Source organism: Triturus cristatus, chromosome 11 (genome assembly GCF_964204655.1).
Source record: "Triturus cristatus chromosome 11, aTriCri1.1, whole genome shotgun sequence".
NCBI classification, from domain to species: domain Eukaryota; kingdom Metazoa; phylum Chordata; class Amphibia; order Caudata; family Salamandridae; genus Triturus; species Triturus cristatus.
In genome coordinates, this window is record NC_140594.1 from 999,126,718 (window position 1) to 999,142,739 (window position 16,022).

A 16,022-nucleotide genomic window follows, 5' to 3' on the forward strand; every position below is an offset into this window, starting at 1 on the left:
GATCATAATCAGAGGCTGTACTCATATCGGTAAAGGAAAAGAATTGTTCTGGGTGCTCTTCTATCTTGTCAGACCCCCACCATGTACTTAGTTGCCCCAAGCTCTTTTACTTGGAGATTTGACCTGTTCATCATTATTCTTTGACACCCCAACATGTTTCTGATCATTTTGTGTCAGTGTAGTCCTTGTTTCAGTTAAGGGGGCTGTTTCAATGTTTCTGTTTTTTGGGCGAGACCATGACTCCCCCATGTTATGTTTTCTGCTGAAGTCAGATCTGCCACTGCCATGGTCAGGTTTCGAGTTTATTTTCAACAGTCCTAGTATTCCCACTACTGCATGCTTCAGCATCACCACCCCTAGTTCAACGTCTACTGCTGCTGTTTGATCAGGTTCTCAGAATCTGACTATGGGTGCCGCAACCGTTAATACAGCCATTGTTGTTCCGGAGGCCGCCAAAGCCAAACTCCTTTGTGAGTGATTTGAGGTATAGACCAGGATGCCCATCAGGTCTGTGCAGAACTAGGAGTGGTGCGGGTGGGATGCTCTGTCCTCACTACCATCCTTGTTTTGCACCAAGTGCCCATTCTTTGGGGTCCACTTCTTTGAAAATGATCCCACAGGGTATTCTACCCTGATGTATTCACATTCAGACATCCCCTGTGGGTTTTTTAGAACCTCAATTTTCTTTTGCCATGTCTCCTATCCACCATTGCCTGCTTTTGTGTGCAGCGCATGAATACTGTTTCCACACCTTTTCCCGCTGGTGGCTGACACATTATTTGAGGCTGCTGCACGTCAATGGAGACCCAGGCTGGGCATCCCACACAGATGCTGAAGCAGCCTAGGACTCAAGCAGCAGAAAACTAGCCAAGTGACCTTTGTCCACAGCTATAAACCCAGCGACCCGATCCAGCAACTGCCCCACTAGTTCTGTAAGTGAAGTAGCCCACATCTAAGACAGTTCTGATACTTTTAATTTTTTGGGAGCAAATTGGTTTCTGTCTCCTTTCATAATCATCCTCAGAGCTTCAGTAGTGTCAGTCAGGCCCAAGCATGGTTGTCCTTCTGTCCTAGCTGACCACCACCTTTACCCCACTGATTCCTCTCCAGTTTCCTCCCACACTGGAGACGTTTGGAAATGTTTTCCTGACAAAGCAGGAGAAAATCTTCTTCCACGGAGGGTTTGAAAGGGGTTATAGAGAAAGGGAATTTGCAGTCCCTTGGTTAATTTCCACATAAAGAAAAAGTCTGTATTTATTAGCTAATGGGAAAATGGAACACAAAAAAGTTTACTCGGAGTATAATTTTCAGATCTATTTCTGTAAACATGTGTAAATTCCCAAACGTCATAAATCTGCATCCGTACAAGTACATGTATCGACGGGTGTAGGTCAGTGACTTTCTTTAGGAATACAGCCCTAATTTATTTTCATGTCGCCAGTAATGTTCTCTTTAATGATTTTACATGGATTTTCCATTATTCATTGTTTTCTAAATACTGGTATGCATGAAACATATTTTAGTGAAACAACTCAAAGAAATGTCATTTAAAGCTGACAGACCATTTCTTTTCAAGTTGCAAATAGTTTTTAATAATTTAATGCTGAAAGCTAAGTTATCAGTATTGATTTTGTGTGTATGCATGTATTTGCTTATAATCAGGGAGCATTCTTAGAGCATTGTAATTGTCCTCAAATGATTAAGTCACAGCAATAAAATAAAATCTAAGGTTATCAATCTGGGACAATACCTGGCTAGAGAAGGAAATGTTACTTACCTGTAACAACAGTTCTCCAGGAAGCACATCTTTCTTAGATTCATAACGTAACCCTATCTTGTCCGAACTGTGATTTTCCTGTGTAATTTGATTCTGGAGAAGTACTGAAGTGAAATAGTACTGATTCTGAGCCTTAAGAAGATGTTCAAACTTTAGAATTATATGTTAAAGTAGCAGGACCTTTTGCTCTAGGCGCTTCCTTTTGCAGCATATGTAATGTTAAATGGTGGAAACGGAAAATAGTTTAAAAAAATTAACATTTGGTAGTTCTAAGATCCAGCCTTTCTACCTGAAGTTTTTGTTAGCCGAATCAGTGTAAACACATAAACACTGATAAACACCTGCATGCTCACAAAGTAAAATGCCATTAAAAGAAAATATAGTGAAAGAAAATGTGATATGTTTTTCTTCCTAAAGTGGGAAAAACAATGTGGCTTTGTTATGCAAGAGAGTCTAACATTAATTTGCTTCCATTTTGTTATTCAGGATGACATCAAAATGCTGTTTCCTTTTCCTTTGATTTCTTCCTATTTTCTGTCATTTGATTAAATGTGCATTGTATAAAATCATGTTTTCATGTCTGATTTAATGATTTGATAAACTGCAGAGAATCTAGGTCTATTTGATTATTAGGAAGTATTTAATTCTTCATACACTTAAAGAAGGAGAGAGGGACTTGAAACTCTACTCCGCCCCCCTAAACGCAATCGTGTACACACACAAAGGAGTAGAGAGTGAAAAAAACAGGAAAAAGTCTCGGTGGAGGCACATGCACTGTGTGGAAAATACTGCCCTCACTCACTAAGGTGTGACATGCTTCATCATTGTGCTTTGTTACCAAACACCCCCGCGTAGACCAACGCCTGGGGTGTAGCAAAAGGGAGGGGAAGACAAAACACACATGTAAAATGTACACACATATAGTGCCAAATTATGATGGGATCACCGAAAGTAAAGTGCAGTGGAAATTAAAACTAGCTTGGAGGTGTCACTGTTAAAATGTTTATTCCTGGACCCTTCGGCCAGGATTAAAAACGTAAAGGAAGGCGGTGACGGGAAAGAGTAAGGAAATCCTACACCCCTCCTTACTGCCAAGTCAACATGTTTCTGCAGTGTTCGTGTCCGTAGTTATAGGTCACACCGGCATTCATCAGGACCTTTCTTGATCCCACTGGGGTTATGTGTCCCTCAATACCCAGATCCGGTATTCCTAGGAACAAATCGTTCCCAAGGTGAGGGTCCCCTTATGTAACTTTCTCTCGTAGTACTGGAAAAGTAAATAACAATCCAGAGACTAATTACTCATACGTGATATTTAAATCATTCCTTCACACAGTGCTAGTGATTGCTCGCGCTGTTCCACCGAGTGGCTCTAGTATGGCTAATGTCTGACCGATACTCTCCATGCTTGTCCATACTATGGCAATGCAGTCATATATATAATTTATTTACCTTATCAATACATAACCGCAGGTAGTTGTACATCTCTGGACAGGAGTCCTTATCTTTACAGCTTCACTCAACCACACTCCAAAAACAAGGCATTTAACTCACAGAGTATCATAAACAATTAAATCAAACGGGCGAGGTCGAGGGAGAGCCTCCCTGTAGTCACACACTAGAGGAAACAAGTAAAAAACACAAGAAATCCAATGGTTAACATGTCATTCCGTAAAATATGTTATAGAGTTGGACACGATAATGTAATGTATTTCCGATAGCTATTAGGAGCCCTATAGAGTAGATTCCTTATTTGTGAAGCATGATAAGAATTAATAATAACCTGGGGCTTAATGGTCGCACTGCTTGGACACTAAAACCTAACAGAAATCATTTGCATGCGGAATTATAACAATATATTTTCGTGTGTCCTTAACTGAATATTGACAGAAACACGCGGGTATGTCTAATCATCACGGACACGCATGAATGCTAATACGTCCATACGTGCATTTCACGCATCTGACCGCACCCCCACACGTGGTGGAAAGTGGATGCGAGTAAAAGAAGTGCTCCCACGATCGCCTGTAAACATTTTATGTTACCATGTGCAGGGGACACTGGCGAAAGTATGACAACAGACTTTCCAAATACCAAAGCAACATAACAATCAAAATGCTTAGCTGTGAAGTGTCCCATTGCCATGTGACAAGTGCTATGTAAACACATTCTTTGTAGACATTGGAAACACACACAATTTGTCTATTTTGTGGGTTAGACATCTGAATAAACACTGATAAACACAGATTCCAAAATGTTTTGAAAACACTGGAAAACCACCACTTACAACATCAAAATAAATCCTGAAAACTTTAAGGCTTCCCACATTCAGTGTAGTTCTTTCTGTTGCTTCACTAGTCATGAAAAGTGTTGAGAAGAACTGTTGGTATCAAGTATCTATTTGTGTTCCATTCTTCTGCCTCATGTTTGACCTGCTGAAAGTTGTATAATGAAAAGAAAGCTCATTTACAGCATGCACTAAGTCACTGTTATGTTGCTATACCAATTCACTTGTCTCTCTGCTTTGGCCACTTCAAACTATGCTGCTTGTTGAGGAGGCATGTTAACTGCGGTTACATTGTTCATTAATATATATCAGACAATGTTTCAATGTGACGATCGTCTTAGGATCTTTAAGCAAGTCTCTGTAGGTAACCCTTCTAATGTAAAATCATCTTATGATTTTTTAGGCAAGTCTATCTGGAGGTAAGCGGTCTTCGTCCCCTACAGGGACCATCACTCAACAGGCAAGCACTTCACCGACCTCAGTAAGTATTAACAGCTTTACTGGCCTAACACATTTATTTGAGGGATTTACAATAGGCAGACAAACTAACTCTTTTTTTTTTTAACAGTAAAGCAAATTAAGCAGAAGCCTGTTCAAAAAGGAAAGCGAACATATAGTCTAGGACTAATAGTAGAAAATATATGTGATAGGTGGAAGGAGCTATTATGAAACGCTTACCAGGATGCAGATACACAACACAGACTTTTCCCCTCTCTCTCTTTGCCTTCATCTCTTTCTTTCTCTCTCTTGACCAAGAGATAATTGCCCAGAGAAAGTACCCAGACAGATTACGTTTTTATAGCATGAACTTGGCTACAAACCTCATGTGACTGAAGAAGGAGATTTGAATTACAGAGGAAACAGGTATGCAAAGAGGTCTATCCGCTTTTCACCTTAATTACACAAAGGCGTTACCTATTGTCTCTAATACCCAGGTCCAGTTCCACACTGTGGAGTAAGCAGTGAAGAAATGATATTGAGTCGCTAAATGGGCAGGTGAATGGATAAAGCAACGATTGTATGTTTTATGGAACGTGAGACAATCGCCCTAGAGAAGATTCTTAATGTAGTTAGAGGCTAGAAGCACTGTGATGCTCTGGAAAATAATACTTCACCACTTAAAGTAGAATCAGACAGATTATTAGTAAATAGCAAATTGCACTTGATGAAAAGAAAGAGAGCAACATTTCAGCATCTGATTTAGTTAGATGTGGATGATAAGCCAGCAAGTTGGGTCAGTTATGTTTCACCTCCAACTTATTCTCTGATCTGCAGGCCATCAGTTTAAATCCAGGCAAGGCCAACTGAGCCTTCCATCCTTCTGACATAAGTAAACTATGTTTCATTTAAATTGTTGCACCGGTAACACACATCACAAGGTAGAAGTGCCATATGAAAAGCAAAATAAAAACAAGTTACTATTATTCTATCTGGAGAACAGTATTACATAGACTAAGGTAGGTGGTTTGAATAGAAAATGGACCTCGAGCTTCAGTCTTTTTTTACTGGGAGTAGCATAACACAAAGGGATGAAGAACGCCACTTACTTTCTGATAATGGAGTTGATAAAATGGTGATGAGGATGTTACTATCTTCTAATAATTCTTGGTGAAAAACATATATATATATTTGAATTTGCTTACTGAAATTATTTTTCTCAGAATCAAATAACCTTTTGTGTTTCTTTAACCATCCTTGGTTTATTTTGATAAAATAGCATGTCCTACTGCCTTTGAAACAGGCATGCGAAAGAGGTAAAAAAAAGGGGGCTTGAATGAGATGCTGTACAAAGAAGAGATGTTTTGCAATTTTTGTCTTCTGTCAAAAATAAAGTTATGGCTAGAAGCACTTGATCCAATTCTTAAACACATCTAAACCACCAGGGGTTTGTTTATGGGGCTGCTAGCTGGTTTTGAAAAGTCAATTAAGAAAGCAGGGTTTACATTATTTATGTTTGTTATAAACTTTGCTAGTATATACCACATGTATAATGATTATATGGATAATTAGTAGGCAGTACAGGTTAATACACTAAAAGTAAATATAAATATGTTCCCACCATAGTGTTAGAGAAGTTGCACATCATAAAAATGTGTGTAAACTGTATCCTGTTTCCCAGGGTGCAGACAGGAATTAGTTGTGAAAATGACATTTGCATGATAACTTATGCATGAAAACAACATTGTGACAGTGATAAATCCTGATCTCGGAGGCCTCCACCTAACATTAATTCACAAGTCTTTCTAAATGAACATATGCACACAGAACCTCACAGAAATGTGAAAATTACTTGATAAAAAATAATAACCAGAATATACAGCATGGTACTACTTTCATGGTTGTTACAGAAGGAAAAGGTTTAGAGGTCTTAGAGGTATCAGTGAAGATTACCACGCAAAAGGGAAGGGTCACAGTGAAGGCTATTCCAGACAAAAGAGGCGGTCGTCAAACTGGTGAAGGGTAGCATTCTTTCTGATCAGCTTTTTCACAGTCGCTGTGCCTCTCTGACTGGATGTACAGTAGTGGAGAGAGAGAATCTGAAAGACCTATCTGTTGTTGTGGGAATGAGTGGGAGAAATTCATAATGTGTTCTTTTTGTGTAAAAGCCGTGGATCATTGTGTGTGTTACAGAGGAAATTGAAGGCCTAAAAGGTCAGGTTGGACAATGTTGAGGCTTGTCTGAAGGAGATCAAAAGTACAGTTTACGCAACCGAGAATGGGATTCGGAAATCAGAAATGACAGTACAGTAGCTAGAGTGAACCACATCCGAATCCACCATGTTTAAGACCTGTACTAACGGTGCCATTTCCTTCCTCCTAGTTCACACCAGAAAACCTGTGGCATTCCAACATCTTCAGCATTCTTGATTGGCAATGTGCTGAAGACAAATTTATTTGCAGGTGGTGATGGAAGCTATTATATGGCAGGATTACTTGACTAACTAACAAGAGGGGTTTCTGATGGAGTTGAACATTTTGAGGTTGATGAATAGGAGTCCCAAGAAGTCTAAAAGTAACACTTGGACAGGTCTTGTGATCCTCTGTAAGAATAACATATGTAAAATTAATTTCAGAGCAACTGCTTCAAAAAGAGCATTGTCTCATTGGTATCATAAGATTGTTATTCCTGGACCTTACACCCATGATGACCACAGAAAGGAAGTAGATGCAGGATTTACGTAATGAGGGTCTGAGATGAGAGGCTTCACTTTCATTTTATTATCTGCTAGGATGAGAGTGTTGGCAGGCTATACATTCTTTGTGTTCACACAGTTTGAGGCTGCAGAGACCTTTTGGAATTCGTTGGGCCATCAGGTTGGCGAGACCTGACTGTGGAAAGTCTTATTTTCTGTGCTCAAGTGTGCAGATCCCAAAAAGTTGAACAGACCTGTCCTTCTAATAACATGTTTGGGACAAGTATGTTCACAGGTTGTAGTTTGATGTTAGAATGATGATGCCCTCCAGCATTCTGCCCTAGGAGACCCAGAATAATCATGGTATTCTTTTTTCGTTTTCTCTCCTGTTAAACTCCCTCAACCACTGGTGCTACCATCTAATGGTTTAGAATATGTGTAAATTTGATATACTTGGGCTACATGCCTATCCTGGAAGACCTTGAGACTCTTGGTCCATCCCCTTACATTATCAAGAACCACCTACCCCATTCATTTTGATATAGGCTTCTACTGTGGAGGCATTTTCTTCCTTTAACCTCCTCCCATTTAGTCCCTCTACTTAATGTGACATAAAGTTAAGTCATCTGTTGCTGGCGCGGGGCTGGACCAGGCATTTCACTGGTGGGCTGGAGCCCTTGGAGACTGGGCTTGAAAGCCCAGGGCCTCTCACGGTGACATTCCTCAACTGCCTGAAGCTAATTGCAGCAGGCACTGGGGCTTCAAGAGAGACAACAAGAGAGAAGGAAAGAAAGAGCATGTATGTATGGACAGAGAGACTAAGTGTGAGGCAATGAAGGGAAGTGTGCTGTTTTGGACATTTTTGCCTGGGCTGCTTTTGGCTCCTCAGTCTGGCCCTGCACTGGTGCGCCTGAGTACCCTCCCTCACTTTCACAATCTATCCTTCTCAGGAAGCTGCAAGAAATCTTCATTGGAAGGTATGCTGGAAGAGAGGTGCTCTCCTTTGATGTTCAGCCACTGTACAGCAGAGACGTTTTAAGGCAGGGGCAAAGTGGACAATTGCCCAGGGCCCCCACCTTCAAAAGGGGCCTCTGGGGAAGGGGATTTTGGTTCCCCACCTTCAAAAACCCTTTTTCCCTCTGGGGGAGGTGATTTTCTCTCCATCACACGTTTGTCTATTTCGCTATCTCAACTTTTCGTGCACAATTCAATATTATTTGGGTTCATAAGGCGTGAATTAGCAGAAAATGGGTCAATAAATTCAAAGTCCTACCAAACAGGGGCCCCAAAATATATCTTGCCCGGGGCCCCAAAAACCCTTAAGTTGACACTGCTGTACAGTTGATTTAACTCCCCTTTGTGAGGTTGTCGGCTTCTGGAGCTCCCTTTTTTAAAAATTCTATTTTCCACATGTATGCGCTTCACATGGATTGCTAGGCTCTCCCAGAGGCTCTGAGCGCCAATTCAGCAGGTCATGATAGGGTGCATTTGGGAAGGGTTTCCTTGGCACTAATGTTCCCTCTAATTATGTTTTTCTGTGTGCAGGAACATTTTATTTTCAGACATACTTTTCTGCACTGTGTGCAAGAGTATTGCTGAGCCACTAAGTGAGTGAACGTGGTGAGTGAGCTATCATGTCTAAATGTGGTTGGCCGGAGTGGGGCTTGTGAGAGGCTGAAGAGGCCTTGCCAAGATTATTAGTATTAACTGATAGTATAATGGAAGTCTCTCCTCTTCTACTTCTATCAGGGACCCAGTTGTACAATTTGGATGATGAAAGACCTTGCCTGACACTGTGGGCACATCTTAAACGTACATAGTATGCCCTGAATAAATTAGGCATAGATTTTTTAAGAGTGCAAGATTCTGTGTTTTAAACTCACCAGTATGGAGCCTTCCTTTCTATGAATTATTGTTTTTTTTTTCAAACAAAGTAGCAGGAGTAGAAAATACTGCTGAAGCAGATAAAAGAGCACATTGTAGACAGTGACAACCTTCACTAGTGAGCTCTTACACAGACACACAAGCAATCAAGCACTGCTGCTTTCATACATGCCGTTACCCAGGTCGAGCTTGTTGTGATTGTGAGTGAAGCTTGTCTGGCAGCTTTATATGTTGAACGCATTCTGTATGGGACACTTATTGCTTCTTACCATGTACTACCTATCCTGTACATTGTATGCTGCAAGGAACCCTTGCACCGAATTTACCCGTACTGTGCGTGCAAAGGAACACTGCACAAGTTGCTGTTCAGCTACAACTATGTTTGTAGGAAAACCTGCAGTGTTGCTGGCTAAATTTCACATGTTCTATGTTGTTGTTGGAGCTTATGAAAATATTTTCACCAGTTAAATTCCAAAACAATTGTTTTTGCCACATTTTCCATAGCTATGAGCGATGAACATGTGAGGAGGAAAACTTGCCATAAGAAAAACTGGCATCCAGTATTAAATCATCCAATTGAAGTAAACATGTTGGGATTTGTAATCCCATATGTATGGCTGGAAAAATGAATTTGCAGGTCACACGTCATACTTAATGTGGCTGGCTGAAAGCCCTTCATGGGATGAAAGACGCCGTCATGACATGGCAAATTCACAGCTATGAACCTGCAGTTCTTTAATTTATCTAATTGGTTTAATTAGTTTTTTTTTATTTGTTTGTTGGTCAGTTTGTTGGAGATATTGTGCTTTTTTTGTTTGTTTTAACAAAACAAGCAATGATAATGCCAATTTGTCTGGCTTTAAAGGAATGCCGTACGGTAACATGAAGCATTATGAGTAGATAGCATGGGAATGGATATACGTTTGTGGGAAAACAAAGACCTATAGAATAATATTTGTGCAAGTTAAATTGACAGTTGTACTGTCAAGCAAGTCCAAAAAATCCAGGTAAGTGAATGATTGCCCTCCTCCCAATCGATACTGCTGCCATAGAAAAGCACCTTAAATTATCTGGTTATCTAAGATACTTTAATAGCTTTACAATGTCTTGTGTGTGCTCCTTAAAGTTTAAGCTCAGGCGACTGGATAAATAAACAAAATAAAGCTGTGTGGAGGGCAAGGACGTTTTTGTGGAAGCACACATCTGCCCAATCAAAACATGTAACCGAGGCTCCTAACATGTAGGCAGAGCCAAAGTTCCTCTCTAGTGACGCTGACATAATTGTCTGGCAACAACTGTGCTGTCAAACCAGACCATATCTCAATTTTCACAGTTCCATGCCTGAGTATCTCATTAAGTTATTGCTTTTATTTACGTTATTAGACTTGTAGTCCAGACTTAAAAATGGCTTCAACAGGACTAAACATTTTGGAGTACAAAGAAAAAAACAGACCTGTAGGAGCTACTTATACCTGGAACTGGGAAAGTAAACAGTGCTGTCTATGTCAGCATCACAGAGAAAGCACTTTATTACTCTGCCAACTGTGCTGTAAGTGGCTGTGGGTCTAAAACTTCGGAGTGTGCTTCTGCTAGACCTGGCTCTTTTGTAAATGATGACAGGGAGTGTCACACTTGTTGACAATGCCCATCGTGTTTTTTTTGCATTGGAGCTGGGTGGCAAGAGGTGAGAACAAGAGCAAGGTCATGAAGTAATGGTCTTGTGATTGCTGATAGGATAATTGTTATCACATGCAGTGAGTCGAGAGAGTAGCAGGCCAGGGTCGGACTGGGACAAAAGAATAGACCCGGACACCAAAATAAATGTGGTTCACATTAGCAAACCAGATAACTAAAAAGGTAACCCAGATTTGCAAATCAGGCTAGTTTTGAAGTTTTAAAGACACACTGTATGGGTATTTTGCAAGGTATGGGAGTCTGCATGAGATTGTTTTTGCTGCTGGCAATGTTTTTGGAAATATCAGGGAATTCAGCAGTAAAAACCTGCCCATTTGGGCATAATTCTGTCCCACAAAGTGCTAAACAACTGGCCCACACACTGCTCTGTTAGACCAGCCCATCAGACACTGCCTTATTGCCCCATAGGCCAGTCCGATGCTGGAGCAAGTTCCAAAACCCTTGAAGCAGTATCCTGCTGGAGATATGTTAATAGTCAATCTATCCACTGAAAGTTATAATTGGAAGGTGATAAATGCTCTGAGCTACTGTGTGGGCGCCATAAAAGAAGAGGCTAAACGGGTGCCCCAGCGCTCACCTCAGAAAGAACCTATCTTGACCCTGTCAGTTTCTCCTAAGCACTGTCTTGATGTTCTCCTGTTGAGCAGCCACAGAAACTCCAGACCACCTATTCAATGTTGTGGCTCTAAAGCTAATGAGTCCTGTTTCCACCGAGATGGACCCTGCAAGCCTGTTTCTGCTTTGTTGCACAGTGTCTGTGTCTTTCCATAGACATATTCTTAGCACATCTGCCAGGACCAGCACCTCGATCGGTTAGTGGCAGGACCTCTGGAAATTCTTCTCTCATCTAGAAGGGCAGTGTGAAGTGCTCTAGAAATTATGTGTGAAAGTTCTGTCGCTGCTTAACCACCTGCCAAGGTCTTTCATTTTGAGATGTGAACAAATCTGCCACTGGTACCTGTAGCTGAAAAGAGAGACTAGTTTTCTAGGTCCCCCAAGATCTCTGTACCACTCTCTGCAGGTGCACTTATCTCTGATCTTACAGCATGTTGTTCTCAACTGTTGCCTGTCCTCCTCCTGTACTTTTGCTAGTCTACAGTGGGATGCAGGTGGAGCATAACTTCGAGCACATCCTCGTAGTCCTCCAAGCCAACTTCCCTAATAGCTGCCTGATGAATTTCAGTGGGTCCCTGCAGGCCTTCTGCAGCACTTAAGTGCTGTATGAATCAGTTGATACCTCCTACATAAGGCATTTGGTTGCTGACAGCTGCTTTCTGATCCAAGTACTCTCATTGGCTCTGTCTCTTTTTCCCAAATCAGTCGCAACCTGTCCCAGTTTCCAATTGGATTTGCCTATACATACAAGCCTGCTGGAGTGGTGTCACCCCATCATTGTGTCTGCTGGGCAAAATGACCAAGAAATGACAAAAGAAGGTCTGTTGGGGCCTAGAGGTCGGCGAGATCCCAATGGTGGAGAGTTGATTACGAGATGTAAGAAATTTGACAGATGCGGATGTGGACGTTAGGAAGAGAACTAAGTCAGATAAAATACTTTTTGATGATTTGAAAGACATGGGTTGCTAAGTAATCCCGTGTTCCCTGCTAGTAATAGTTCTCATTGAAGCTGTATATGGGAAAGAGGTGTCTTCAGAATTACTAGTGCGCAGCCGACTTTGGTATATCTAAAGCCTGTAGAAGCAAAAAACATACTCCATGTTTTCTACCTGCAATGTTGGGTAGTTCAATTTTAATAATGTTAAATGGGAGAGGCTGGGTTTAAGGGCCCAGATATGTATTGATTAATGTACTTATAGCTGTCTTTTAAATGTATTGATTATTTTGAAGTCTGCAGATTACTGTGCAATGGGAAAAAGAAGAGCTTACTTAGGGGTTTATGGTTATTGCAATAATTTGTTTCCCATTATTGCTTCAGTGTCGTGCAAACATAATTTCATCCTTATCTGTTAGGGGAGTCTAGCAAAATGCCAGCATTCACTTTTTACACAGTGGCAGTTTTTTTTAAAAAACTGAGCTTGTAGGGGTGATCAATAAAGCATGGTGAAAGTGTACTTTTACTCGAATGCTCAAGTAATCACAACAAAGCAAGGAAAATCAATGCCTTAAAGATAAAATGCTGTTCTTGGAAATAAAAAAGGAACAAAGAGAAATTGAGTTTTGTAGTGTGGGTATTTGATGGTATGGCTACAATGAACATGTACACCCCATTGAAGAAACACACTGTTTTATCTGTCCATCTCTTTTCTACCCAGTGTTCCTATGAACAGATTTCTTTGCTGATTCAATGAGTTAGGTTTGCTGGAGCAAGTAATTATTTTTAAAAGGCCCTAACACTGTCTGTGTGCTTCACCATGAATCCAAATTAAGTGCCCGTATGATGTAATTTACCATGGAACACAGTCATGAAGATTCCCTTGTCCTTCGAAAATCCATTTGCGGCCTTATTGCAGCTCCCAAAACATGCCCTTTCTATCTCTTAAGAGGATACCGTGAGCAAGACACCAGTTTTCAGGAGAGATGGCTACTGAACTCAGCAGTGGTTCCCACCCATCACTAGGTCCAATTCAGAGATGTACCACACAAGAGAGACTGGGAGAAGTAACCTCAGAAGTCCATATAGGTAAATTGCAAGCCATATGGTCCAAAGCATAAGCATAACAATGCTGCGTCTCCCAGATAGATTGATCCTTCTCAGGTCTTGTTCTTGGGTCCTTGGATTCATAGCCATTCCACAAAGTAGGTCATTATAATTCAGGAGACATCTCACTGTTAGTTTCTTCCTCTCCTTATTTTCGGTAACATTATTCAGGTAAAATTTGCAAAGTCTATCTGGCCTTCCACTAGTAAATTAAGCTTTTAGCAGCGTTTTACTATTTTATTATTTTGTGTCCGTTTCCCTAGGACACTACTTTCTCATCCTAAGAGTGGTTTAGCCCTACATTGTGCAGCCGGATTATTACTTGGAAGATCTGTTCTTCATTCCATCCCAAAAATCTACTAAGGCTAGGTAGGATTCTTTTGTAGCCGCACAAGGACTCATCTCAAAGACGTTAAACATGAGTCCTTTCTCCAAAGTTCAGTCTTTTTTAGTATGCTGTTAATGAGATGCTTGAAGTGAGTCCTGTGGTTCTCTAGATTAGGGTATGTGCTATATCTTTCAATTTGGCTGGGTTTCATAAAGCCAGAACAGCTACCAAATAACCAAATCAGGATACTGGCAGTCCATTGCAAGAATATATATACTCAGAATGATTCTAGAAGGATTCACTAACTTCAGGTCTAACGTTCGTAGCTGGGTGAGTCCTGACCCTGCCACTTCTCACCATCTCTTAATAAGATCCCAGGTCTGTTAGCTTTTACTTTGCCTGCATCGCCCCTTCTCCCACCAGGATACTTTTTGAAGCTGGTCAGAAGTGTTATGTTGTCTTTATTTCATAATGATTAATGTGCAGAATGAAGGCTATGTTGATAGAATATTTTCTCATTCGTAGATCAATTTGTCCACGTCTCCTACACCTGCACAGTTAATAAGCCGCTCACAAGTCTCCAGCACAACCAGTAGCAGTATTACTCAACAGACAATGTTGCTAGGGAGTACATCTCCTACCTTGACTGCAAGCCAAGCACAAATGTATCTCCGAGCACAAATGGTAAGGATCACAGGCATCTGTTTCCATTCAAAATGTTTAGACTGGTTTTTACTGTTATATGCTACCAGATGTAGTGCAGTACTCCGCAGTTTTAATTTGGTTTTAAAGTTTATATTAAAATGCCTATGGAAATCATGAAAGAAAAGTATATTTTTGTTAGCTACTGATCACATTCAAGCTTAATGAAATCATACTAATACAGGCAAGTTTTATAGATTTACGGCTTGTGTACACACAGGGTCCTATTTACAAGGATAAACATACATGTGAGAAAATCTACATGTGTAAGTTTACACTTTGTAGTACATTTACTGGTTTTGGTTATTCACCATTTATGAATGTTAATTCACTACAAAATATAAAGTTACATGTCTCCATGCCCTGGAGCCTAACTGACGAATAGAAAGTTAGTACTTGTAACTTTTCACAGGCAGGTGGATATTACTGGCACCGGTCCTGACACCATACTATGCTAAGGTATGGAGGAAAGTTAAAAAGTTTGTTATACTTAAAGACAAAATTACTAAGAACATTCTCATGTTAATTATTTATAAATTGAAATGTAATATTTATTATTTTAAATGTAGAACAAAACATTCTTATGTTAAGTATTGATCAAAATAAATGTAATATATTTAGCACTATTAACCTAATTTGTAATTACATATTTAATTATTTTGAGTATAGTAACTTAAATTACAAATTTTCTTTTAAGATTTATTTCTAAAACCACTTAAAGTAACATGTGTATATTTGTGAGTGGAAGAAATATTTTACAAAGTGCATAAGCTACCCAAGTCAGGACACCCCTGTGCTTACCTTTGAAAAAAACAAATCTCCCAAAATTATGCGAAATTAAATGACCACGTCTTCAACTGTTTTCTTAAATTGACTTCTTTAGAGCTAGAACAAAATAAGAATGACAGATCTTTCCATGAGTTGGCTGAAGAAAAGTGAAGAGTGACCTTGTTTCACAGCTAGCCAGAACTAGGGGAGCTTTAGCTTAAGAGCCTTTGTTGGAAGATCTGAGGGACCTAGAAGAACAATAATGGGTAAATCTCTGGATGAGGTATTTAGGACCTGTCTTTATAAAAATGCTCTGTGTCATAGCCAGTGGTTTAAAGGGAATTCTTTCTGACACTTTGAGCCAATTAAGCCTTTTAAGATATTGAGAAATAACCTGCCAACTATGAATTTTCTGAATGAGCCTGGCCACCACTATTTGTATGACCTGGAGGCAATCAATTAAACAATGAGGTAAGCCACGATAAGCATTAGTAATGTCTAAACTGGCTGTAAAAAGCTCATGAACAATGATTTTATGGGTGGCCACCAGGAGAATCTCCAACGTCTTTTTAAAAGATTGTAAGAAAGAAAAGCACGTTGCAGCGACTGCCAGAATTTAAGAATGAAAGGAGAAGCATGACTTAAATATGACTTCCAGATTTCTAGCTGATGTCAATTCTGAAAGTTGTCACCCACAATTTATTAGACCAGATATCATGAGTTGCTCCAGAGATCAAAATTTGTCACTTATCACAATTGAGTTTGAGGCAACAATTTTCATCCAGTCAGTG

The 16,022-nt window shown here is 40.1% G+C and overlaps 1 protein-coding gene across 2 annotated transcripts in view; it reads left to right on the forward strand.

Moving 5' to 3' along the window:
• PHC3 (polyhomeotic homolog 3) overlaps positions 1–16,022 on the forward strand; it is a 590,730-nt gene that overhangs the window by 116,202 nt on the left and 458,506 nt on the right. For both annotated transcript variants that reach the window (XM_085635115.1, XM_085635116.1), the window contains exons 4-5: positions 4,468–4,545; positions 14,287–14,445. In XM_085635115.1, the coding sequence (XP_085491241.1) occupies positions 4,468–4,545; positions 14,287–14,445 (237 nt within the window). The remainder of the gene's footprint in view (positions 1–4,467; positions 4,546–14,286; positions 14,446–16,022) is intronic.